The sequence below is a fragment of the Gordionus sp. m RMFG-2023 genome, chromosome 1 (genome assembly GCF_954871325.1).
Source record: "Gordionus sp. m RMFG-2023 chromosome 1, tfGorSpeb1-WG-v2, whole genome shotgun sequence".
Classification (NCBI taxonomy): Eukaryota; Metazoa; Nematomorpha; class Gordioida; order Chordodea; family Parachordodidae; genus Gordionus; species Gordionus sp. m RMFG-2023.
The window spans coordinates 38277173-38304978 of record NC_088775.1 but is presented as its reverse complement, the minus strand read 5'-3'; the positions used below and the strand labels follow the sequence as shown (position 1 = coordinate 38304978).

Genomic DNA, 27806 nt, shown 5'->3' with positions numbered 1-27806 from the left:
GCCCGGCCCAATAATTTTTTAAGTCCAGCCCGGCCTGGATATATTAAAAAAATATTAAAATATGGCTCGCCCCGTGTACCCGGACAGAACAAGGCCTGCAGATCTCTAACATCTTTGAAGTAAATATATTATGATAAATATTTACTCTATATAAAATCGTTTAATAAGAAATTCCATTCCGAATATTAAGCATAACAAATTATATTTCGTATTTTGAGATAACAAAAAAAAATAGAAAAAATTATAATTCAAAAAATAGATAATAAAACAAACAATTGAGAAGTTATTATAAGAATATGTCATAACAAAAAATATTAATAAAGGAATAAATTGTTGATTGAGTTAAAATTGGGTGGATGTTTTTAGATAATTTATTTTTTTTAAAAAAAAATTATGATTTAAGGCGATTAATGAAACTTTATACCAGTATAGAATACTTTTAAATTTGAATTTTGGAAAAGTTCCTTGATGATGGCTTTTTAATAAATCTAAAATCAATCACTACTTTTAAAAATTTCGAACTTTTATATTTTATTATAATTTTAATGTTATTTAGAGGAAAAAACGTTTTTATCGAATAATCTTATTTTTAACTAATATAATCTTCTTTTACCAACTTTGAAATCGACATTTTGGATAGTAAATTTGAAATTATGGAGGATTGTATTAACCCGTTATGGTTGAGTATATGATAAAATATTTTTCAAATATACTAATATGTAGTTGTAACAATATTTTTAACAGGTATATAGATATATTGTTTAAAAATGTATCAAATGCGAAAAATTGAAATTTAGTCTATTTTTTTTTAATGAATAGGTTGGGGATTAATGTTAATGACCGTAAGATTGATCCGTTAATTTTGTTTATCTGATTCCTTATTGGCTTAAGGATAACTTAGTGAATTTAAATGATTAATATAATGGTATTTTTAATAAATTATTGCTAAATTTCGAGTTTTTTTAAAGTTACTAAAAAATTGTGAATTTTTTTTCAGTGCGTAGTTGCTTGAGGATGCTGTAATTGCTCACCTAATGCCTCTAAAATCTCCTTTCGGTAATCATCGAAATCGCCCAAAACTTTATTGACCTGATTATCTTCTACTATCCATAGATCGCAACTGGTATCCCGTATGAGCCGTTCGTCATGACTGACAATGACCACACCTATATATGTAAAATAAATGGAAAAATAAAAAGAACGAAATGATCAACAAAATTGGATTTAAATGTTTATTTGGAAAACGCAATTTGTTAATCAAATTATCTTCTACAACCATATACATATTGCAAAAATGCCATTATTGGGGATTCATCGTGACTGGTATTAAAAAAACATGGTTCATTAAGCTATGAAAGGAAGTTTCGAGAACCTGATAGAAAAGGTAGATAGAGCTAATCTCGGGCCAATAAGAGATATAGATAATCCAAGCATAACTCTCAATTGGTTATAAAATGCAAAGATAAGTAGCAATATAAAAAAAACCTCCTTGGAATTCGTTGATAGCTTCGGAAAGAGCGTCTATGGATTCTAAATCGAGATTGTTTGTAGGTTCGTCCTGTACAATAAATATCATGTTAAATTATTGAAATATTTTCGAAAATTTATAACTTGGTAAGAGAATGTTTTTTAAAAAATTGTTTAAATACCAGTATGAGACAATCAGGCTTGGCTAAAGCGAGTTGTGCCAAGGCAACGCGAGCTTTTTGGCCACCTGAAAGTTCGGAATTTTTAGCGGTGTGAGCGTGACTTACGAGACCGACCATGCCCAGATTTTTGCGGGCGCTCTGGTAATCTAAGTTGAAGAGGCGCTGAGTTTTAATTTGTGAATAAAAATATTAGTATTCTTTTCCATATATCTCTTAAATTAATTATATTTTTCCTTGATATCTATACTCTTTCTCTATTATAATTTATTAATTATTGTTTTCATTTTTTATTTTCTTCCTATTCCATTCCATATTTAACACTTTTCTTCTTCCTATTCCATTCCATATTTAACACTTTTCTTTTTTTTGCCGACGTCTATTTTTTGTATACTTCCTTCTCTATTCATATCTCACCCGTCTTAAATAAAATCGAATTTCAACACTATATCCAAAACTGATTTTATTTTTTAGATGATGTATTAGGATGCAATTATCCACACGAATGATATATATTAAATGGTAATGTGTAAATTGGTAAACGTTAAAAAAAACAGCGCCAAACACCAATGATCAATTTGAGGTATTGTAAGTTCCCTCTTATTTTATGAAGGACAGTTGTGTCTAAAACAGGGAGGTGGAATGGAATTTGGGGAAAATATGGAAGGAGAACGGAGATTCTGGAACGTTTCTAAGAAAATAATGAAAATCTTACTTTAATTTAACATAATTATAAATATAGTACAATGGCTCATACATAGGCAATAATTATTTCTTTTATTTAGTATTAAAATATTTTTTCGATCAATGAAAATTATTATATTAAAAATATTGAATATAATTTATATCATCATTCCTTCATTAAAAATTATATAAAATAAATACACTTTAAAATTAAAGAGTTAAAAGTTGATATTTAAAATCTACATTTCTATTAAATGAACATTAAATTTCTAAATAAATGCAAACATTTTATAATATAAAAAAAATCAATATTATGAGGGCATAGATCTGTGGTATTTAACACAATTTGAAGGCCAATATATGTTGGCTTAGGTGCAATAATTGATTTATATTTATAATTAATAAAATAAAATTCTCCCGAAACGTTCCCAAACCTGAAATTAAATATCTTTTGACCATTGAAAAATAAAAGTACCCTTAAACCAGTTCTCTGATCTTTGTACATGGGTAAAATTTAAATATGATCAATTTTTTAGATGCTTACTCCTCCAAAACCTATATATTTTCTAGCGGGTTTGAGCCATGTCTGGGTTTATTAAAAAAAATTTAATTGGTTTGTGCTGGGCATTATTTAAAACAGTTGCTAATTTAATGAATTATTGCCTTTTTTCTTCTAATATTAATAAATTTCAGTATTGTAAACAAAATGATTGCCTAAATATATTTAAATATTGTTTATTTTCATTAAATAAAAAAAATTAAATTTTTGTATATGGTCTTAGACCGGGCTTGGGAAATTTTTGTGAAACTTATTATGGGCTTGGGCCGGACTTGGGAATTTTTTTTAACATTAAATGTACGTCGGGCCGGGCTTACGCCAAAAAATTTTTTTTATTGCGGGCCTGGGCCGGGCTTGGATCAAAAAACATTTTTTACTGCGGGCCTGGGCCGGGCGAGGTCTAAAAATTAAGGCCCATGAAGGTCTCTGATATAAATATCTAAATTATCGTGATGGATAATTGTAGGAATAAAAAGAAAAAACCTGAAGATATTCGATAGGTGTTTCTTGAGCCGTTAACTGTTCACCGGAATGTTGGTCAAAATATCCGATCCGCTAAAATATTTATTTAGTAAAATTAAGTGTTAATTAAATCTTTGATTTTTGTCTTTTTTTATTTTTTCTCGTTTATTTTCCAAAAAGTAACGCATTCCTGTTACTTGATACAGGGCTTCGAACTGAACCGCGAAACCGGAACGTAATAGAACCGTTATAAAAAAAATATTAAAAAAGCTACCCGAACTGTTATAAATATTTTGAACCGGGTTATAATGGTTTTAAAATAATTAATTTTCTTTGGGGGCAATTTAAATTCGTGATACTTTATATATTCAATTTAATAGAGATTAGGCAAATTACTAGTTAATTAGATAAGAGATATTCTTCATGGTTAAACTAAATAAAGAAATTAAAAAGATTTTTCTTTAAGATTAATATATATAAGGTTCATAATTAATTTTAAAAAAACAAATGTAAAAAAACCGAAACGAACAGAAAAGGGCCGTTATAAATTCTAAACCGAACCGATATGAATTTTTTCGAAAAAAATTATAAAATTTTAACTAAAAAACCGGAACGAACTGAACCAGTATTCTTAAGGGTTCGAAACCCTGCTTGATATTAAAGTTAACGAGTAAAGGAAAAGAATTGCTAGTTAAGGCGTCCTTTACATCTTTACATCATTAAATTGTGATGGGAAATCGGCTGACTAACACCACCTCGAGGTTTTGCCAAAAATATAGGATTGAGTCTCGAGGATAAGGCAGAAACATAAAATTAATTTTTTTTTATTAAATTTTAAAACTTTAAATTAATTGTAAATATATAAATAACATTAATTTGTTTAAATTTAAAATTTTTTGTAAATCAAATAAGATAAATATATTTTATTCCTTCCTTCAATGAAATCGGAAGAAAAAGATAGATATATAAATAAATTATAATAACAACGTACCAGTCGGTGATTTTTCCTGATTTCGCCGGCTTGCTATTAAAATATTAATAAAAATATAAAAACATGCAGGGTTAATAAATAGATCCTATATTTTAACCTAGTGACGATTTCGTAACAATATAATGAAAAACCCTAAATATTTCGTTTGCAGAGACATTTATTTGGGCTAATTGTTAAAAAAAACCAAGGATAAGATACAAAAATTATTATGGTTATAGTATTTTTTTTACGTTGCCTTATCAAATGTCGTATCTCTCTATTTATTACGACAGCAAGTATTTTATGTAAACCAAACTCAAATCTTAGCCCTAGGCATCCAGCCTACCCTTGTTGATAATTTTTTATTACCGGGGTCAATTTGCCCAGAAGCAGTTTTAATACCGTTGATTTACCGACGCCATTGGGACCTACGATAGTGACTGTTATTTTGTTTTTGTTTTGAATTATATAAGTATTTTAAAAAATTTCGGTTGATAATAATAAGTCATATTGGTCCAATTTAAAATAATTTAATAATGGCGATTTTTACATATGAAAAATATGATCACTTGAACTTTTAGATTTTGATTTATAAATGGCACTTATTTTGTTTGTTATTAATCACTAATTAAAGAAATAAAAAACTATGATAGAATAAATTTTAAAAAGCGTAAAAGTTACAATAAATTTTTGAGAAATTTAGAAAAAAATTAAAACCATGAATTTTTTGGGTGTGATGAAAAAATTATCTTTCGTGAGCGGGCGAGCCGTGAATAAAAAGTTCCCCGCCCACCTTTAATATTTACAACAAAATATAATAATATGATTAACAATCATGTGATACTATAAACCAGACCACTAAGTTTTTATTTTTAGCCCGATATAGTTGTGGTTAGTAATTTTAAAGAAAGAAATACCCAGAGGTAAGGCATATCCCTATAAAATTACACGAACAAATACTTATTTAAATTTTTTTTAAATCGGCCTAATAGGACATTTAAATATAAAGTGTTTTGGCTATTGAAACTATATAACTAGTGTTTTTTAATAATTAAGTATAAATCTGATAGCAAACTTAACAATGCCTTGTATAATTACTTCTAGAAGTCATGTCGATACCAAACTCCAAGTCTTTGAACAGAGGTTTTTGCCCAAGGTATCCAAAGGTAACATCTATAAGTCAAGCATAATAGTAATAAAAAATAGTTGCTGATTATAAATTGCACGATATAAAATAGAAGCTGATTAAGTAACAGTTAAAGTCTAGTCTTTGATCAGGGTGAAATCATAAAAATCAATCCGATTTGGATTAAAACTGGATAAGATAGGAGGAATGGAATTCATAAATTCGATCGTACATAAGGCTATTTTAGATGGGTAGGCGTCTCAAGCTATATACCATGATTAACAGTTTAACATAAATACAAATATTCAAAAAAATATTTAAGCACGAAAAGACCACTTTCAGGTGTCATGGCGATAAACATATTTCAATTCTAACAAAAACCGATACTTCAAAAAAATACAAGCAAAAAATTATAAATTATAACCAAATCTCGATCTTTGTTATTAGGTTACATTTTTACAATGCAAAGTTTATATTTTCCTTTGAGAAATTCAGCCCAAATGATTATTATGGATACTTCAAATAAAAAGTAATTCCAAATCTGGTAGATAAAAACATCTATCTATCATAATTAAGAATCAAAAAGATCATAAAATATAAACTGTGAGCCCCAAGGACGGGTGGTTTAAGCGGGGCGGGTTGGGGTATGCGAAATTTAACGGAATATTCTTTGGGCCTCGTTAGTAACTTGGTAGGCTTTCCGGCATCGTCGGCTAAATTATCGGGACCAGTAACACCGGTTTTAGCGGGGCCGTGTTTTTTGCGACTCATCATTGATTTTTGATCTGATTCCTGGGCGAATATAAAAAAATTTATGATAAATTATTGTTTTCAATCTCATATAGTGTTGTATGAACGCGTTCGTGAACGAAGTTCGTTTTTTTGAAAAAAATGATGAACGGCGTTTCTTTTATTTTTGACGAACTTTGAACGTGAAAGCGTTCTTTTTTTTATGACGAACGCGTACGAACGTTCGTTCAATTTTAAAAATATTTTTATTTTTATTTATTTGAAAAATTTAATATTTCCAAATTTTTTTAAAAAATGTATTATTTATTTTTTTTTAATCGGCTGTGTATTTCCTTTTCACATTTCAATTTTTTTAACACATAGTTTATTAATTTGAATATTATTGTTTATATTTTAATTTAATAGCATAAGCATGGATATTATTATTTAATCCTCATCATCTGATTCTGAAAATTTAAAATCAGATGAATTATCATTACTATGGCCAAATATGATAAATGTTTTACATTAACATCCTATATTGAAGGAACTAATCCAATGCTTACCAAGTGTAAAATGTGGCCAAAAAGTATTATATTGTCAAAATCTTCAGGTTCCAATTTAAAACGACATTTGATTTTAATATTAATTATTTGATTTTATATGATATAACTAAGTTAAATCATTAAATTTGAAGAAATAATGCATTTGGGATATTTGACCCCAATAATAACGAGTTATTTTAAAATTAAAAAAATTAGTGGCCTCAAATATGGTCAACCATTGATAGACGCCGTATTAAATGGGATTAATAAAAGGTATTAAACCTATCACTCTCAATTAATTACATATATTTTTTTTAAAGATTTGAATATATATATATAAGGATCCATATCTTCTTTCTGCAATTATACATCCAGCATTCAAACTTCAATGGCCATGGATAAAACTTCCACAGAACGAACCTATTAAAAATAAACTTATAGCATTATTGAAAAAAATGCTTTGAAACCCCTAGAGAACTGTTAATTTCGAGATATCCTTTTTTTCGTCGAGAGTGGAGAATGGATTGAAGGAGGATAACTTATCTCAATTTTTTGTAAATAACAAAATATGTTTTTAATTAATTCTCAACGTTAAAAGAGCTGTTTATTAAGTATAATACCGCAATCCCCTCATCTGCCCCTGAGCGCGTTTTAGTATGGCTAATGCCGTATTAACTGCCAAGTGTTCCTGTCTATCAGATAAATATTTTGAAACAATTGTTATTAAAATTTAATAAGAAAAATTTTTTATAAATAAAAATATCTTTTTATTTGCTATATTATATTATATTTATAATTATATTATCAAAATAAAACTATATTATTTTTTAACATGGCTAAAATATATTGCATTAAAGAATATAAGTTTATTTATATTAAATTAAATTTTAAAAAAATTTATCATAAAATTTTGAACGGTTTTATGAACGTGAACGCGTTCCTTTTTTTTGAACATGAACTTGAACGTGAACGCGTTCGATTTTTGTCAATAAACGTTGAACGCGTTCGATTTTTTTAAAAATGTTTACAGCACTATTTCCATATAAAAACATTGTTTTCAATCTTTCCATATAAAAACGAGATTTTTTTACTGCAGCTTTAGTAGATTTTCCGGATTTCTTTAATTCCCTAAGCCTTCTCTCTTGCTTTTCGTATTCCTTCAGGTATTCTTTCTGTTTTTGCGCATACATTTTTTTGAAAGAACCTTGATGAATTTTATTTTTTTAAATCGATTATATTCAAATTATTTCTTAGTTTTTACACTTAACCTATTTAAATAGTAAATTAGAGGGAAGGGATCTCTAAACCATCAAAATCAACTACTTGTAATTAGATGCAATGGATCCAATTTTCACTGGTATCTTTATTGGATAGAATGCATGTTTCATAATACAGTGCCGGCCGGGTCTGATATAGGATGTGAACCCTTCGACAAAAAAAGGACCAGGTCAGAGTACAGTAATTTAAAAAGGGTCCGAGTTTAGGGAACATAGAAAAAATGACTCAAAATAAAACTTTCATTTATTATTATACTTCATACACATTCATAATTTTCAAATAAAAATGAAATAATTTATATTTAAAATGTTTTATTCAATCGCACAATCATAATATCGTCCTTGAGATTTCCAAGTAAATTTAAAGATAAAAATCCACATTCTGTGCTTACCTAAAATAGATAGTTATCTTTAAATACATAAATTATTGTACATGTGTCGGCGGTACAGCCATGACGATTCTAGACAAGATATATAATTATGGATATATTGAAGAATTTACTTCCCAGAATTAAAATATGTATACTTATTTATTCTCTTAACTTCTGAGAACTTTTCTATTAAAGATGCAATAGGCATTTTTTGATCCTCCATTCTATCTGATGATAATTTGATTTTTTTTCTTTATCTAAAAGTAAAATTTCAAGATCATCAATGTTGCTATCATTATCATTATTATCACTACAACCAATAGGTATTATTGTCGCCAATATATTGTAAATAATGGAGTTTTGTTGCGTATGCCATAAATCCTTAAGATGGTCAATACTCAATAAAAATTGATATCGAGGGTTTAAATATATAGAAGCGTATACAACACTATTTTGCAAATATTGTTTCTCTCGAATTTTCATGTTTTCTAATATTTCGTATAAAAAAGGACTAGTAAACCTTTCTAAATTTAATCGGCCTCTAATCCATATGCCATAAAAATCAGATAAACATAGCTGTTCTGATTGTAATCTTAATGTTGTTATTTTTAAAGGACTAATACACTAGTGAGGTCCTTTATTTGGCATCAATCATCTTCCGGTAAAATGACTTTCCTATAATAAAATCATTAGAGAAATCTTTCAATAATCGTTCTAGCATCATACAAATTCCAACGTGTTGTGCAATCTAATATTCCATTGACCTTTCCATTGATTTTAATATTATTACAATTGTGGGAGTTCCTAAATATTTTGCAACATCCCTTGTTTTATCAATGATAGTTTAAAGTGATTATTTTTTAAGAATCATTAATAGCCAATTATAGAGTATGGGTACTTCTGAAGCAATATATATTTGCGGGGAAATCTATAATAAATTTACATAATAAAATATTATTACCTACACTAGAAAATAATTTATGATATCAATTTAATAAAATGGATGTCCAGAAATAAAAATGAAAGAAAAACGCGAAGATAAAATAAATGATTCCACGAAAAAAAGTTAATAAAAATTATTTTTTAAAAAAATATTTTTATGTTATTATTTTTTAAAAAAATATTTTTATTTTATAAATTTTTTATGTATAAATTTTTTATGACACCTTGGACTCTTCACTTTTAAAAGGGATTCGGGTTCGGGTACAGCATACGAGGGTTCAGGGTCCGGGTTCACATCCCTGGTCCGGTACAGGATCTCATAAAATATTTATCAACTTATATGTAGAATGTAAATTTAATTAGGAATTTATCCATCATAATAATAAAAAATTGAATATATCAAAGTCTCGCAGAGGTACTATTTACATGGCCTGGTCCGGAATTTTTTAAAATTTCAGCCCGGCCCCGATTATCTTAAAATATATTATACTTATTTTTAATTTTTATATATAATAGTGGCGATTTAAAATATTTATTTTATAAATATAAGGCCCGGCCTGGGTATTTTTGAAAAAATTTTTTTTAAGCCTGGCTCACATATTTAAAAAGAATTTCTTAGGCAGACCCAGGTATATAAAAAATTAATAATACCGCACGCCCGTGTACCCAGGTCGGGCTTAAATCCTGGCCGGCAGGTCTCACTTGAGTTATCTGATTTTATATTTAAAAAATCGGCCAAATTGAGATTTTTAACACTAGTTCTAAATTTTAAGTAAATAGGAATAAATAATTTTTAGTTTATATATCTTCATTTTAAAATAAATAAATAATAAATGAATCGCACAATGAATAAATTATAAAAATGAAGAAATCCTATTCCCTCTTTTTATTGGATTCCTTATTTTCCGTTAATTAATACAAAGAAATTCCATTTTAAATATTTTTATTTTTAAAAAAATGCTAAACAAACGTTAAATTACCCAAACAAATATATAATGGTTATGGTAGCTCTTCGTTACATTTTCAAAACGGAAGAATTATAACGTAAAACTTTCTATAATATAAGGCTATTTGCAACTTTATGCCAAACCCTGTACTCCATGCCAAAATCTAGTTAAAATTGATAAATGTTTTATATATAGGTCCCTTATCCTCGTCGTCTAAAAATCCCTTAAAAATAACAAGGTTTTTTTCAAGCCATAATTTAATAAAATAGTAAATAAATTTTTCCAAAAAATTATTTGATAACATACTAAAATTTCCTTTGTAATAATTCAATTTTTGATAGTCTAAATGTACGATATCAGTGCATATGTTATCTAAGAAGCTTTGATCGTGGGAAACCACAAGTAGAGTTTTCTTCCAATTTTGCAGGTAACTTGTGTGATATAAATAAGTAGTGGCAAAACGCGCATATAAATAAAATGTGAATGAATACATTTCTTTGATTGGGTAGTAGATAAAATGCCATGTGAATGTCTATATTATTATCATTAAAATTTGAGTCGCACAAGGAAAATAAAAAACATCAAATAAGAATCAGGTGGTGTTTCGTGTTCCTTCATTTTAGCTACTTATTGAATCAAGTGCAAATCAATATAATATCAATAAATGAGTGAATGAATGGATAAAAATATACTATGTAAAATTATTTTAAAAAATATCTACTTGTCGAGCCATATGACCGCATTAAGATCTAAATGATTGGTAGGTTCGTCAAGAATCAAGAGCGTAGGTTCTAAGAATAGAGCTCTGAATAATAATGACACATAAATATACTTTTAAAGCATAAGGAGCTCTTTTCTCAATGTAGATTAAGGCAATAAAAATATGTTACATTAACAAAAAAAATCCCAAAATGCCAATAAAATATTAGTTGTCAATAATTATATTAGTAATAAATAAATTACGAAAATAAAATATTCCGCTTATCTTATCTACCCTAAATTTAATTAGCCCAATAAAAATAATATTATTCAAGTTCAAGTGTATATTATAAGTTCAAACTTATTGTTCCCATTCAAATAAAATATTTACAAATGCAAATGATAAGCTTTTTTTCTGTGACCAATTTCCATCATAAGTGTGCTAAGAATTAGAAAGGTAAAAAAAAGTTAGAGATACGGGATAAGAGTTCATATTAAAAAAAAGTTTAAAAATTGCTATTTTTCCGACCAAATGGGGGTAATAAGCCTTGACCTAAAATATTAAACCATATGTCCAAAAGAGTATTATCTTAAAATTTTATTCTAAAATATGATATTCTTCCTCATTTCTACATAAAAAATTCTTCGATAAAAGTTTAAAAGGAAAAAAGAAAGATGTTACCTAGCCAGAGATACACGCATCCTCCAACCACCCGAAAAGTGTTTAGTAGCCCGTTTTTGCATCTCGATCGTAAATCCTAAACCGCTTAAAATCCTTTTGGCCCTGGACTCGGCTGAATCGGCCCCTACAGATTTCAATTCTTCGTAAACCTTTATTTTTGCGTTTATGGTAATAAATGGTCATTATATTTGTTGTGGATGAATACAATCATCGCGCATTAATACTGTAAGTAATAAATTAGTGCACTGTATTAGTATGAAATGAAAATAGATTAATAAAATTATCAACGAAATTCGGTATATTTTATAAGAATCTAAGGGAAAAATTCCCCGTTTTTTTATATATTAAAAAATATTTTTTTTAGAAAATTAATAAAAATGGAGAAAAAAGTACCTAGAAATATATCCAAGAAATAAAATTCTCCAAATAAAATTTTAAAAATTTTGAAAAAAATCAACAAAATAAAAAAATTTTTTGGAAAATATATCCCTGAAAAATATTTTCCAAATAAAATTGTTAACCAAAATTATAAACAAAAAGTAGTTAATGTTAAACTAAACTTATCTAATTATTAAAATATTATCGATTAGCCTTAAACCATATAACATTATGGCCTTATCACAAACCCAGTTTTAGTGAAATTTAAGCAAAAAAATGATTATAAAATATAATGGTTAACTATATCATACCCCTAACCTAAATTACCTGCTAGATACCTAGTTTCAGTGATATTAAGCAAAATATTATCATAAATTAACATTTAATCAGGATTTTTTATTTTTTAAATTTTTTAAGATCAACCCGGATTTTTAAATAATATTATTTTTTGACACTGACCGTTAGGTCTCTACTTTAAAAATTTTTGTTGGTCTACAAACATTTTTCCCAACTTTTAGTTATTTACGGGAACGAATTTTAAATAAAGACTGGAAGTAAAAAAAATACCGTCATATAAATTTTTTCTTTTAAAAAATATTTATTTTTACAATTTTTAGAACCTAGTTATTTTAAAAAAAAATTATAAAATTATTTATCATTTAAAAGAAGTTTTTTTTAAATATCCATTAGGGGATTTTAAATGAGAATTACTTGCCTTCAAAAATGGTTGGTCATAAGAATTTTTTCCATCTGGAAAATAATAAGGATTCGTTTAACATAATTTTACTTTTCATATTTTCAATTCTAGTTTATAAAATTGTTATCCCTATAATTTTTTATCTGAGCATTGTTAAAATAACTATTGTAATTATTTCATTTTCATCGTAGCCTCTCCATTTAAATTTGGCGTCATATTTTCTTTCCAAAATGTCGAAAATCTATTTAAATACTTTTTATGTTATCGATGCCAAATTATAAAAGTCAGAGGCCTGCAGAAATACCATTTGCACGGCCTGCGAATTTTTTTTTAAAAAAATTTTTCGTCTGGTTCGGATTTTTATAAAATACATTACTTTATTTTTTATTTTTATAGCTAATATTAGCGATTTAAAATATTCGGCATTTTAAAAAAAATTTTAGACCTGGTTTGAGTATATTTAAAAAAATTAAAATACGTCGGGCTTGCATGTCCCCTGATAAAAGTATCAAAGTTACCACCAGATTTATCGAGTTTCATATTTTAAATTGGCCTATATTTAATAACTCAAAATTAAAACTGAAACACTTAAAATACTGAACCGGAATTATTTCTTAATATTCAGATATAAAACGGAATTGCCCAAAAAACTGATATTCAGGAAAAATAAAATATATTTTTCTATTCATTTTAAGAAAGTTGTCACTAGCTATTAGCAATTTTTGCGGTATAGCTTTTGCGCTTTTTCCCCGATATTGACTTCACATTAATAAATTCATTATATATGATTCGCAAAATATTTTTCGTTAAATTGTCTTGGCGATTTGGTTTCGGCTTTTCTATAAGATTTTTGTTATTATAAATTAGCGATAAAAGTTTCGCTGTTATGTATTAGCTCTACAGATCTCGATTATAAAAAATTCTCGATATGGTCTTCGCTGAATAGCAAACGAATGTGGGGATTCGCAACAAAAGTTTATCTATAAAATCAATTCGTAATAAACATTCGCTATAAAAATTTCGCGAAAATGTGTTTTGTAGTGTCTTATTGATTTGTTAAATTTAAAACTGTTGAGTTAAAAAAAATTTTTTTGAGAATTATATTTTTATATAAATTGTGATTTCAACTTGAAAGATTTTTTATGAATAGAAAATGCAAAGGATTTAATTATATATAAAAGAACTGATAAAAAATTTGTAATATATAGGTTAAAATTTATCAATTTATCTTATTTAAAAAAAGATTTTTGCTCAAATTTTTTTGAGGATTAAAACATAATAAATATTAAAATTATTTTTTGGCCAAGATATTCAATTGCACTTCTTTGTACTATTTTATGGAAATAATGAGGACCCCTTATCAAAAACCCTGTTTTCATTGAAATCATAATATGCAAAAAATGTTTATATCATAATAAAGTTTAAGAATAATAATTATGATGATTGTCATTTTTCTACATCATCTTCAATATATATTATTACATATATATTTATTCTTACCAATTTGCTAAATTCGAAAAAAAAATTGCAACTTAACAACTTAAATAGTACATTTTCATTGAGATAATATTTTTAGAAATATTTGCATTTTTTGGTGACGGGGTTAATTTTAATATTTTAAAAAAAATAGTTAAGGGAATTTTGGGGGAATTATTTACTACTTAATATTTTCTAGAATAGAAAAAATGGGGTATTTATTTCCGAGGAAATTTTTTAGGGAAATTATGGCATTTAACCTCCCTGTAAAAAGATGCTACAATGTATTAAAAAAAAGTGTTGAATCTCAATTAATCTTATGAGAGGCTTCATTATTAATTGACATCACATCTAAATCAAATTACAATTTTTAGCATTCGTGATAAAAAAAGGCTAATATATTAGGTTATATTAACCATCTTGAGCCGGTCGTTAGAGGCCATGTTTTGGGAGGTTTCTAGCTGGCTTAACAGTTCTTTTTCTTCCTTTAGCAGGGCGAGCCTCTTTTTGTCGGCGTTCAAAACTGCATCAACGGCTAAAGTGTCGTCCGCTACCACCTCTATAAATAAAATCAAGAATGTAAGAAATTAACGATTAAATTTCCAATAAAACCTTATATAACACACAATATATAAACATTGTAAATAAGGCACATCTTTTAATAAACCCTAGTGGCATCTAGAAAATCGCACATGATATAATTATAAATACCACCTATCCTTTATTTTAGTTATGAATAAAACCTAGCTTAATTTGGCAAAACAATATTCAACAATTATTTCAAAGTGTTTTGAAGGTTTTTAAAATATTTAATGGAATATATCGGCAAACCTATATTTTCTAATTTTTGAATGACGAGCCATGGCTTTAAAAATACTGTTAATTAGATTAGTTTTTAACAGCAGTTGAAAGAAGAAAGAGAAGTGCAATGATTGTTGTCAGGTTTTTGGAAAAGTGGGTGCATAAAAACCTTCAAATTTGTAGCTAGGTTTAAGGTCAAAGAATGAAAAAAGACGTTTGGTGAAAATATTAATTTAAGACTCTGTGTCCCCTAAATGACAAGAAATTTATGTGGATTAGACAACCTTATATACTTTTTTTGATAATTTGTTTTTACTAAATTAAAATCACTAGTTGTCCGTATAACACTAGTCATATAAAAAAGGAAAATGTTAATCACTTCCAAATTACGTCACCTTTATTTTCTCTTTTACACTCTTAGGTAAATTCCCAGAGTGTCACAAATTTAACGTTGAAGAATAATAGAAGTTCATGAATAGATGATATATTTGGATATAAACGAGTTGTTTTTATAACCTTGTTCGCATAGAAGTACGTCTATGTGTTTGGGGATAGCTAAACCCTTCGAGGCTATGTGCTTGAGCAAAGTTGTCTTGCCCATCCTTAATGGTAAAGTAAATTTTAGAAATAAGTATTTGTTATTTTTTATCAGACCTGTGCGCCGATGTCTCAATCGACGGCGGCATTATTTTTTAATTTTTTCATCGGCGTATTTCGCCCGCCTGCTAAATTGTCGGCGGAGGAGGCGCGATTAATTTATAAATCAAAGTATTACATTTTTTTATAATTTATGGGCGCTCTTTTCTAATACATTATTAACATAGTTTAATTCATTTCTAAAATTATTTCCTGTTTCACTCCAATTTAAATTTAAGTATTCTCTCATTCTCTCAGATCAGAGTCACATAAACAACACATATTAGTAATATTCTATTGATTTTTATTATAACAAATTAAAATATAAATTTGGAATGCAAGCAAAATATAAAGCATGAAATATAATAAATCAGAATTCAGATTCATCAAAATTTTAATTTTCATGAATAAATAGTATTTTTATCAAGATTCGTGGGACATAAAGAAGTCTTTTTGCATTGAGTATTAATCCAGCAATGGAAAAAATTCCTAGCTAAATTAGCAAGCCTATGAAGTTCCCGTCGCTTTTTCTTCCGAAAGGTTAATGTGCATCCTCTACTGGGATATTATGTTAGTTGAGCAAAACATGACATTCTAGTTCTAGATTACTAATGTTGTTATAATCGTTACTTGGAAGGGAATGAGCTATTTTAGCTATATAAGAACTGGATGCTTGCCTATTATCTTCAACTTAAATCTCATTCTGTGCATTTCTATCATGCTCTAAAAGTTTTAAATGTCTAATTAAAAATTGCAATGATTTAAAATACGAATTTAAATATTCTGAAATAATTTTTAGATTTTGCTGGGATAATAGAGTCGCTAATATCTAATGTTTAAAATATAATTTTATTAATAAAAATATAAAATAACTTAAAGTTCAGTAATGGTAAACCTATGGTCAAGCTTTTTTTCATATTTTATTTTAAGCAAATAATATCTGAGCAAAATCTATTGCTTTGTATGGTTTCTATTTCACTGTGAAATAATAATCATAAGTTTATTGTCGATCCCTTTTGGGAGGAAAGAAATTCCACCGACTCTTGAGGATTTAATACTGCGTAAAGCTCATCAATCATATCACATTCATTATTAAAGAGCTTTAAAGATTGTTTTCCTATTTTATTTAGGACATTATTTATAGGAATTTAGTTTAAATTACGAACACTCTCTAGCATAATTAATATAATGTGCTAACAGGTAGGGCAATTTAATTTTAAAGTTTTCGTATTAATTAAATTGGTTGGTGCAATGCCATTTCTGTTATCCGATTCATCAGACATATCAAAATGGTCATCAAAGTATGGATCAGAATCATCAATATCCAATATATGACCTGCCTCATAAATTGACTGCAGACATTTATAATGCTCTTCCTCAATTTCACATTCTCGATATCTGAGGGCTGAAATAATTTCTCTAATTATTTTAATGAGAATATCAATAAAATGGATTTAAGCAAGGTTCACAATAAATATAATCAGGCATTATTGTGCTTTTCTTATTTTCATTCTTCAAAAGAGATTTCCAAATTACCTCCAGACATAACTTAATTTATAATTAGTAGAGAGAGTTGTTATTTCAGAATTGTATATAGGGTAGTTTAAAACGTGCAAGTCCATAAAAATAACTAATATGTACTGTTAGTGGAAATACGATATATGAATATATGTAAATGACATACACTATTATATTATACTAGAAGATAACCTGTCAAAAATGGCGGGGAATGAGAATTTTCTTCTTACTTTTATGATAGTTGTTACCTCTTATTTGAAAATAATATCCAATTATTCTTTTAATCCCTCCTCCTTTCCCCCCCCCCGTTCATGCCAGGTTTAATCCATTAAAACTAAGTGTAAATACTATGGTTTGATAAAATTAAATTTAAAGCTTTTACTTGATAATACCAATATTATTTGTTAAATATTACTGATCATTTATCCCTAATATTTAATATTAAAAAAATTCCCAGGCAAAGTACAAAGCCATAATAATTTTGAAAAATTCTTCCAAGCCCAGTGAATATAATAATTTTGGTAGTTGAGAACTGAAATAAAATATTTAAATAATAAAAATACAATCAAAATCAGATTTTCATGGGCCTAGGTTTTTTGATCAGGCCGAGCCCAGGCCTGCATAAAATTTTTTTAGGCCAATGTCTGACTCATAGGTAATAATAAAAAAATTCTCAAGCCTTCTAGCTCATAATATTTTTGAAAAATTTTTCCCAAGCCCAGCCTAATATAATTTATAAAAATATTTTTCAAACCCAGCCCAACCTATAAAAATTTTATAAAAAAAATTTTCCCAAGCCTGGCCAACCCATAGTAATTTTCAAAATTTTTTCCCAACCCAGAAAATAGGTAAATCTCTAAAAACCATATCTATTTTTTATTCTATTTTAACCCAGCTCACCCCTACTTCAGACAAAGGCCAACCCATTAAGAATGAGAATGAATACTATTTTTATAAAAATATATTTAAATTAGCTTTTACCTTAGGGCTATATAAATATTCTGTGTTAAATATTACACCTATGCCTAATATTAAAAAAATTCACAAGCCAGGTCCACGCACTTGGTAAAATTTTCTCAAAAAGACCATAATAATTTTGATAGTTGAGAACTGAAATAAAATATATAAAAAGTCACAATGCATTTAAAAATACAATCAGAATATGAAAGTTTCATGGGCCTTGGTATTTGATCAGGCCTGGCTATGTCTCCAAAAGAAATTTTCAGGCCAATTTCTAACCCATATTTAAAATTAAAAAATTTTCAGGAATCTAAGACTATATAAGCTACTTCCAAGTCCATATTAATTGTGAAAAATATTTCCCAAACCCAGGAAACCCCAGAATAATTTATTTTTTCCTTGGATCCAGAAAAATAGGTGAGATGTAGGGGTTTATAAGAATTAAATCTGTCTAATATGTATATATTTTGCCATTTATATTATTGGGAAAATTTTTCAAAATTAGGATCAAATGAAGGGGAAATATTTGATTTACCTATCATTCTACTGGTTAGCTCCTGCCTGGTATTTATATGAAAATTATGAATACATATTAAAGTACCATGCTAAAAATATGTTAATTCTAATTTAAATTTTAAACAAACCACCACCCTTCCAAATGATTTATTACTTAGTTACAAAATATAAATTTAAGACATTGTTATTAAATTACAATAGAAAAAATAAAAAGATATTCTAAGTTAACAAATAATAGGAGGTTAACTTTAATCATAGTCAAATTATATATAAGTTAAACAAAAAAGTTATACATTTAATCGAAAATGTTATAATAAGTTATGAAAAATATACATTCTACAATTAAATTATGAAGTTATGAGAAAATAAACAAAACTATGAAATGCATGTAGAAAGGTCAATTTCATAAAGATAAGAGAGATGCAAATATTTACTTATACATAAAAATTACCTAATTAAGAGATATAAAGTTGTATAAAATTCAATGTGGAATGGATCCTTCTTAAGGATTTTAACATAAAACTCTCATCTGCAAGAATAAATTTTTAGATTATAAAATACAAATGAATAAAAATTTATTTTAAAAGACTTTTTAATTGTACACATAAATCAAAATTACTAAATATATACTTTATTAACATATTTTATAAAAATAATGGAAAATTTTAGAATAACCCTAAATAAATATAAATTTTTAAATAACACCTCATAAGATAGGAAAATTTCTGATTCATCCCTCATCAAATAAAAGAGAAAATTCTGATTCCCCATATAATGGTTTAAATTTTAAATTATACATAAATTCAAGAATTAAAAAAGTATTTAAATAAATCTCATACTCTTTGAATCGTCTATTTGATTAATTTTGTCAGATTAAGAAAAAAAATATTTTACCAGATTAAGAAAAAAAAACATTTGCCGGGGTTCCAAGTCCAATAATCCGTAAGCTAAGTTCTTGCCCGATTGGGCCATAGGCACTTTTCAAAATTAACGATTTTTTGAATATATATTATAAAGTGTGACATGATTTTGTGACAAGGCTTTTTATATTATATAGCAATAGAATACAAATGTTAATTTTATTAATATTAATATTCAAATTTAAATTATAATAATTTAATATATTAATTAAACAGCATTCTAAAAATTATATACACCGCACTGCCACCATAAAAAAAATTGGTGGCGAGCCGGTTCGTGCCGATGATCTCAATTGGCGGCTGTTTGGGCGTGAATAAAATTGCCGTCAGTGCACAGGTCTATTTTTTATACGGGATATGGGTGAAATACTACTACAGTGAAATCATTATAAAAAAAATTGATCAAGCCTGATATTATTGTTCAATTTTTTAAACTGTTAGCCCTAATTCGATTAACACCATTATCATTAAATAAAATTCATAAAATGTGATATAAAAAGCCTGGAAACAGGCCTAAAAATATTTAAAATTAAGACTATATTAAAAATTCACTATCGATATTTTAGCCTTCCTTTCCTTTGAAACCCTCTAAAAAAACAAACAAAATTTTTGTTACCAATGACCAAATTTTAAAAAAAACTTAAGTCTAGCTTGAAAATGGGTACCCTTCCATAAAATGTTCAAAATATGTTCATATTTTTAAACTAGATAATTTTGATTTAAAAAAGAATTTATCAATCTTATCTTTCTTCCCTTAACTTTTCTTCCTTTCTCTATATAAAAAATATAAATTAGCAAAACAAATTACAGCTACCCATTAGGTCCTACTAGCCCGTATCTTCTATTGTGACTAATAATTAGGGTTGCATTATCAAAAAGAACTTTGCCCTTTGCTGATATGGAAAAACCTTCGACCTAGTATAAACATGGAATTATCAACAAAGGAAAAAATATAAATGCAAAAAATTTTTATATTTTTAATGTATAATTAAATAACAACTAGGTTATATAAATATTAGATTTGCACATTTATATGTATTTTTTTAATTATTAAATATCCTGCATTGAATTTAGGGATTTAATTTTTCAATGATGAAGCTGACAAAGGTAAACAAAATATAAGTTTCAAAATTATTTTAATTTGTCTTATTAAAAGGCTTAAGATAATTTAGTATTGTTTTCAATTTTAAAAAAATATGCCATCAAACCAAATTTTTAACTCAAAATACTAAGAAATATGATAACTACTCCATTTTGTAGTATAAATTTTCTTTTAAAGAATATATTACCTTTATATCTAAAGAATTTTCCATCAACAACTGTTTGGCATCTGTCATTGCTAATTGTGTCAAAGAAAATTGATCTATGCCTTGAGGGTCCATAGCCTCAACTTCTTTGTCGAACTCCATCTATTCAAAATATAATTTATGTAAGCATATAATGTATTATATAGATATATATGAAATAAAAAGATGTAGAAATACATAAACAAATGAAATACGTTTCCTTTTTAAAAATTTGTTAGAATAGAGATGCACTAATCCAATGTTGATGCAAACAAAATTATGTAATTTTATATGCTATAAAAAATTCTTCATTTAAAATAAATGTCAACTTTCAGGGGGTTGGGCAAATTTTTAGAAAATTGTATTCGGATACAGATACAGATACTTTATAAAATTTTGTATTTAAGATACAAGATACTTTAGAAAAATTTCAATAAAATATAAGATACAAGATACTTGTATCTTTTTTAAAAAAGTATCTAATATACAAGATACCTTTTTAAAAAAACTAATCAAAATCAAAATGTATAAAGATTTATTTCCTTATTTATAATATAAATTTATAAAAAATTTGAAAATAAATTGTAGAAAATAACAAATTTATTATATAAGATAATGCAATATTTTTTTTAATAATTGTATAATTAGTAAATATTAATACATCAGCATCATAAATCAGCATTGTTTTTTAATATTATTAATTTTTCAAATAAATTATCGTTTAATCTTTGACGATTTGATCTGTTAACCATATTAGCAAAGCTAAATAATTGTTCAACGGGGGCAGAGGAGGGTAATATTGTGTTATATTTAATAAATATTTCTTTTAATTAATTTTATAAAGAAAATTATATTTTAAGCATATATTTAAAAATTAAAACAAATACATATGAAAGGTGGATTAAATATTGCTAAGTATTATCTAATAAAAATGGTGCCCCAAATTTTGGCCTAGTATTCAAATTAACAACCTCTTTTTTATCAATATTAGTTTTCTTATTCTTTTCATAGATTTTTTATATATCATTTTAATTTCATTATCAATCAATAATAAAAAAATTTATTTTAAAATACTTATAAATTTAGCAACAGATATATATGAAATACGAAATGATAATGAATATGATTATGAAAATGCTGTCAATCCATGTTCTATTTAATATTCTTTTAAATTGCTACGCCTCCTGATATGGCTGGGAAGATGTGGTATTCATAACCACTTACTTTCATGCAGATTTTTTTTGCACCAGAAGGGGTTAATACCCATTATCTCAGGTTATAATTGATAATGAGCCAAAATTTAGTTTTTGAATTAATTAGAACATATACAACATGCTTAAGAATTTTTATAGAAATTGAAAAGAGTCAACCAAAAGTCTAAATTTTCTTGCTCATTTGACATGGAATGACCCAAATACGGGTATGACTAAAATACGCGTCACCGGTCAAACGGGTTTAATTTATATAATATTAATAAAAAATCTTATTTAGCTTTATAAGATGAGTTAAAAAATGTTTTTTATGATTTAAAAAAAAATGATAACTTAGTCAAATTTTTAAAAAATTATTTTTTTACGTGAAAAAACTACGCGTCCCCGGTCAAGATACAATTTTTTTTTTAAATAAAAGCAGATTCATATTTAGCTCATTAAATGAATACAGAAAATGTTTTTTTATGATTTAAAAAAAATGATAACTTAGTAAAATTTTAAAAAAATTATTTTTTTAAATGAAAAACTACGCGTCCCTACGCGTCCCCGGTCAAGATACATTTTTTTTTAAAAAATCTAAGCAGATTCATATTTAGCTCATTAAATGGATACAGAAAATGTTTTTTTTTTATTTAAAAAAAAAGTGGTACCTTAGTAAAATTTTTAAAATACTAATTTTTTACATGAAAAAAATTACGCGTCCCTAGTCAAGATACAATTTTTTTTTAAAAATAAAAGCAGATTCATATTTAGCTCATTAAATGGATACAGAAAATAGAGTGCTTTTTCAAAATTTTACTAAGTTACTACTTTTTTTTATATAAAAAAAAACATTTTCTGTATCCAATGAGCTAAATATGAATCTGCTTTTATTTTTTTAAAACAAATGTATCTTGACCGGGGACGCGTAGTTTAGTCAAAAAAAAATTTTTTCTATATTAATTTTTCTAAAAAAAATAAATTATTAATACCATTTACGGAATCTCCTTGAAAAACTATACACGATTCTATATTAATTTTTATAAAAATAATCTATCTTGACCCGGACTTGTATTTTAGTCAAAAAATGAAGAAAAAAGTGCTTTTTCAAAATTTTACTAAGTTACCTCTTTTTTTTATCTCTATCCATTTAATGAGCTAAATATGAATCTGCTTTTATTTTTTAAAAAAATTGTATCTTGACCGGGGACGAGTAGTTTTTTCATGTAAAAAATTAGTATTTTAAAAATTTTACAAAGTTACCACTTTTTTTTAAATCAAAAAAAGACATTTTCTGTATCCATTTAATGAGCTAAATATGAATCTGCTTTTATTTTTAAAAAAAATTGTATCTTGACCGGGGACGAGTAGTTTTTTCATGTAAAAATTTGTATTTTAAAAATTTTACTAAGTTACCACTTTTCTTTAAATAAAAAAAACATTTTCAGTATCCATTTAATGAGCTAAATATGAATCTGCTTTAATTTTTTAAAAAAATTGTATCTTGACCGGGGACGAGTAGTTTTTTCATGTAAAAATTTGTATTTTAAAAATTTTACTAAGTTACCACTTTTTTTTAAATAAAAAAAACATTTTCTGTATCCATTTAATGAGCTAAATATGAATCTGCTTTTATTTTTTTAAAAAAAATGTATCTTGACCGGGACGCGTAGTTTAGTCAAAAAAAAAATTTTTCGAAAATTTAAAAAAATAAATAATTAATACATTTTCGGAATCTCCTTGAAAAACTATACACGATTCTATATTCATTTTTATAAAAATAATCTATCTTGACCGGGGACGCGTATTTTAGTCAAAAAATGAAGAAAAAAGTGCTTTTTCAAAATTTTACTAAGTTACCTCTTTTTTTTATCTCTATCCATTTAATGAGCTAAATATGAATCTGCTTTTATTTTTTAAAAAAATTGTATCTTGACCGGGGACGAGTAGTTTTTCCATGTAAAAAATTAGTATTTTAAAAATTTTACAAAGTTACCACTTTTTTTTAAATCAAAAAAAGACATTTTCTGTATCCATTTAATGAGCTAAATATGAATCTGCTTTTATTTTTTAAAAAAAAATGTATCTTGACCGGGACGCGTAGTTTAGTCAAAAAAAAAAATTTTTCGAACATTTAAAAAAATAAATAATTAATACATTTTCGGAATCTCCTTGAAAAACTATACACGATTCTATATTCATTTTTATAAAAATAATCTATCTTGACCGGGGACGCGTATTTTAGTCAAAAAATGAAGAAAAAAGTGCTTTTTCAAAATTTTACTAAGTTACCTCTTTTTTTTTATCTCTATCCATTTAATGAGCTAAATATGAATCTGCTTTTATTTTTAAAAAAAATTGTATCATGACCGGGGACGAGTAGTTTTTTCATGTAAAAATTTGTATTTTAAAAATTTTACTAAGTTACCACTTTTTTTTAAATAAAAAAAACATTTTCTGTATCCATTTAATGAGCTAAATATGAATCTGCTTTTATTTTTTAAAAAAAAATGTATCTTGACCGGGACGCGTAGTTTAGTCAAAAAAAAAAATTTTTCGAAAATTTAAAAAAATAAATAATTAATACATTTTCGGAATCTCCTTGAAAAACTATACACGATTCTATATTCATTTTTATAAAAATAATCTATCTTGACCGGGGACGCGTATTTTAGTCAAAAAATGAAGAAAAAAAGTGTTTTTTCAAAATTTTACTAAGTTACCACTTGTTTTTTAATCAAAAAAAACATTTTCTGTATCCATTTAATGAGATAAATATGAATCTGCTTTTATTTTTTTAAAAAATTGTATCTTGACCGGGGACGCGTAGTTTTTTCATGTAAAAAATTAGTATTTTAAAAATTTTAATAAGTTACCACTTTTTTTTTAAATAAAAAAAAACATTTTCTGTATCCATTTAATGAGCTAAATATGAATCTGCTTTTATTTTTTTTAAAAAAAATATATCTTGACCAGGGACGCGTAGTTTTTCATTTAAAAAAATAATTTTTTAAAAATTTTACTAATTTATCATTTTTTTTTAAATCATAAAAAACATTTTTTACTCATCTTATAAAGCTATATTAATATTATATAACCCGTTTGACCAGGGACGCATAGTTTCTGGGGACGCGTATTTTTGCCCCCTGAATACTAATATAAATTATTCAATTTGTAAGAAAATCAAATATTTAATTCAGTATTTGATTTATGTTTTTGAATAGGGCTAGCCATTAGTAGAGGTATATAGGTAGCAAAATTCTCAAGCCCAGCCTGGCCTTGTTGTGATTTAGTTTTTGCCCGGCACATCCAAATTTGTACCTAGCCCAGTCCAATCACACAATTTTTTACTAAGATTTCCAAACCCAGCACAACCATTAAATACAGAAATATATCTTGTGGAAAAATAACCAATAATGATGATGATTTTGGTTTTATGATTTTATTATTAAAGTAATATACACATATAGAAATATCTTTTATTAATCCTTAAAATTAAATAGGTATAGTTAGTAAAATAGATTTTTTTTAATGCCTAAATTGTTAAATCTTCTTTTATCTACATTAAAACTCTTTATAAATAATAATATACCATTTAATATAAATTAATGAGATTTTATGAATGATACTTGATTTTTGGGCTAAGATTGTCTTTTTTAGTCTAATAGCCCAATTGAAATTTTTAAACTAAACAAGAAATTACTAAATAAAAATTTTAAAATGAATTATTTATATTATATTTAAATAACAATTAATTCAGTTTTAAATAGGTATAATTAATATATAAATTACCTTCTTTTTTAATTTCTTTTTTTCTTTATTAGATAAAGGCTTTGTCTTTTCAACATTCAAATTTATATCTTCACACTCATCCTGGTAATCAATTTGACCTTCAATAAGTTCTTTTTCATCTATTATTAAATATATCATTTTAAGAATAAATGTTTTAACAAATATTTGATAATAAAAATATTTTCACCAGAATAATTATATTGGTCTAAATCATTATCATCATGTTTGATAAAATTTTCATTTTTTGCCTTTTTATCTTTTGATTTCTGTATTTCTTCAACCTCATTTGAATATTTATCAACTTTTTTTTTACTATTCTGATCCAAATCCTCAATTTCTTGATTTTTTATATTAATTCTGTCTTTTGATCTATTTATTTTTTTAACCTCATTTGAATATTTATCGACTTTATTTTTTTTTGTATATTGATCCAAATCCTTAATTTCTTCATGTTTTACAAGATTTTTATTTTTTAATTTTTTTAGCAAGTCAACCAAATTTTCATCAACTTTATTTTTTTCAAAATCTTCTTCCTTATGGTTTTCTTCATCTGAAAAAGTATTAAACTTTGAGAAAGTATTTTTAATTGGTTTATCTGAATGGTTATGATCAAATTCCAAATCTTTATTTTTCAAAGCAAGTTTTTCTAACTTAGAATTAATTTTATTCTCCTCTTCGGCAGCTTCCAAATCTTCAAAAAACTTTTGCTTGGCTATACCACGATTTTTTCTAGGCATTTCAAAACCTGAAAGTGTAAATTTGTAAATGGATTCGTGAATTTATTAAATTATGAATAATGCTAAATCTGATAAATCCTGTCGGGTTGGTAAATAACTTAAATTCAAAATAAATTTTAACTATATTATAATTTTCCGATATCCTCACTATGTCATACCCTCACTATTATGTCATCGCGACGTATTTATCAAATAAAAATTGAAAAAAGGCAAAAGAATTTTAAACAAAAGAGTATTTATCTCATAGATGTCTTATTGTATATTTTATAAATACGTATTTTTAAGAGAGGATATTATAACAAAGTGATAGAAGCAAATGTGTTTTTACCAAATAATCTATCATTAAATCCATCAGATAGGTTTTATTTATATTTTAATAACATTTATGGATATCTTATAGTGATTCCCTAATATTTTACTCTCATTTGTTTCCTATTCCTTTGACCAATACCAAAAAAAGTATCTATTGTTTTTATATTGATAAAAAATGTAAAATATTTTATATTATAACTTCACTTTTACAGATTTAAATCTACAAGATATTTCAATAAAATCTAGCCTTTTAAATGTACACTGATATTTCAATCAATAATTCTTCCACTAGCACAGCTTTTTATTCATATCATTTTAACTTCAACACTTTGGCATTTTTCATTAAACAAGTTAGTATTTGTATCAGTGGCGTCGCTAAGGGGGGGGCCAGAAGCTCGAGTCCCCTGGAAAATTGAAAAAGCCCGCTGAAGCAAAAATTTTTTTAATGGAATCTTAGCCCCTTGAACTAAAAATAAATTTTTTTGGTTGTCCCCTGAAAGATTTCTTTTATAATTCTATTAAGTAAAATATAGATTTAATTTTATTATTTAAAATTAATAAGACCATCTAAATATTTATTAAATGAATACTATTTTAAATATTAGATTAAATTAATACATATAAATTATATTTTCAATATGTCAGCTAGCAATCAAATTTTGTGTTAAAAATAGAATATCAATATCACTCACTAAATATTAATTTAGTATTAACAGTTGAAGCTTCATTGACAATTATTATTTAAATTATTTTATAACCCTAATTAAATAAATATAATCATTTATTAATTGAAAAGTTACAAATTTAATATTGTAATTAGCAGAATTCAAAATGATTAATCAATTGTAAAAATATTTTCAAGGCCCAAATAAGTATAATAAAAAGTAAATAAGTAGATATATAGTTTATAATCCTTTATTATATACAGATATTAAATAAAATGTCACT

The 27806-nt window shown here is 26.0% G+C and overlaps 1 protein-coding gene across 2 annotated transcripts; it reads right to left on the bottom strand.

The window, feature by feature from the left end:
* Positions 1 to 190: 190 nt before the first annotated feature.
* Positions 191 to 26572, bottom strand: LOC135922766 (ATP-binding cassette sub-family F member 1-like). 2 transcript variants are annotated; one of them, XM_065457227.1, is made up of 19 exons: positions 25997 to 26572; positions 25810 to 25928; positions 20831 to 20950; positions 20356 to 20456; positions 15508 to 15593; positions 14607 to 14749; positions 11640 to 11788; positions 10980 to 11063; positions 10565 to 10689; positions 9963 to 10022; positions 7813 to 7925; positions 6050 to 6239; positions 5420 to 5494; positions 4691 to 4761; positions 4343 to 4375; positions 3373 to 3444; positions 1650 to 1811; positions 1486 to 1558; positions 191 to 1166 (listed from the first exon to the last, which is right to left on the bottom strand). In XM_065457227.1, the coding sequence occupies exons 1-19, from the start codon at positions 26544 to 26546 to the stop codon at positions 994 to 996; spliced, it is 2499 nt and encodes an 832-aa protein (XP_065313299.1). In that variant the 5' UTR covers positions 26547 to 26572; the 3' UTR covers positions 191 to 993. The 2 variants fall into 2 exon arrangements, with proteins under 2 accessions (XP_065313299.1, XP_065313300.1); XM_065457228.1 differs by lacking the exon at positions 9963 to 10022 and having other exon boundaries at positions 192 to 1166.
* Between the last annotated feature and the right edge of the window lie 1234 nt (positions 26573 to 27806).

Bases quoted from the DNA above. Each gene is read 5' to 3' on its own strand.
- LOC135922766 (XM_065457227.1), bottom strand. From the start codon at position 26,546: ATGCCTAGAAAAAATCGTGGTATAGCCAAGCAAAAGTTTTTTGAAGAT. The intron at 11,064-11,639 runs GTAACATCTTTC...ATTATTATTCAG, and splicing joins ATGCGTGTATCTCTGGCTAG to AGCTCTATTCTTAGAACCTA. The intron at 4,762-5,419 runs GTAATTATACAA...ACAAAATAACAG, and splicing joins TATCGACATGACTTCTAGAA to TCACTATCGTAGGTCCCAAT.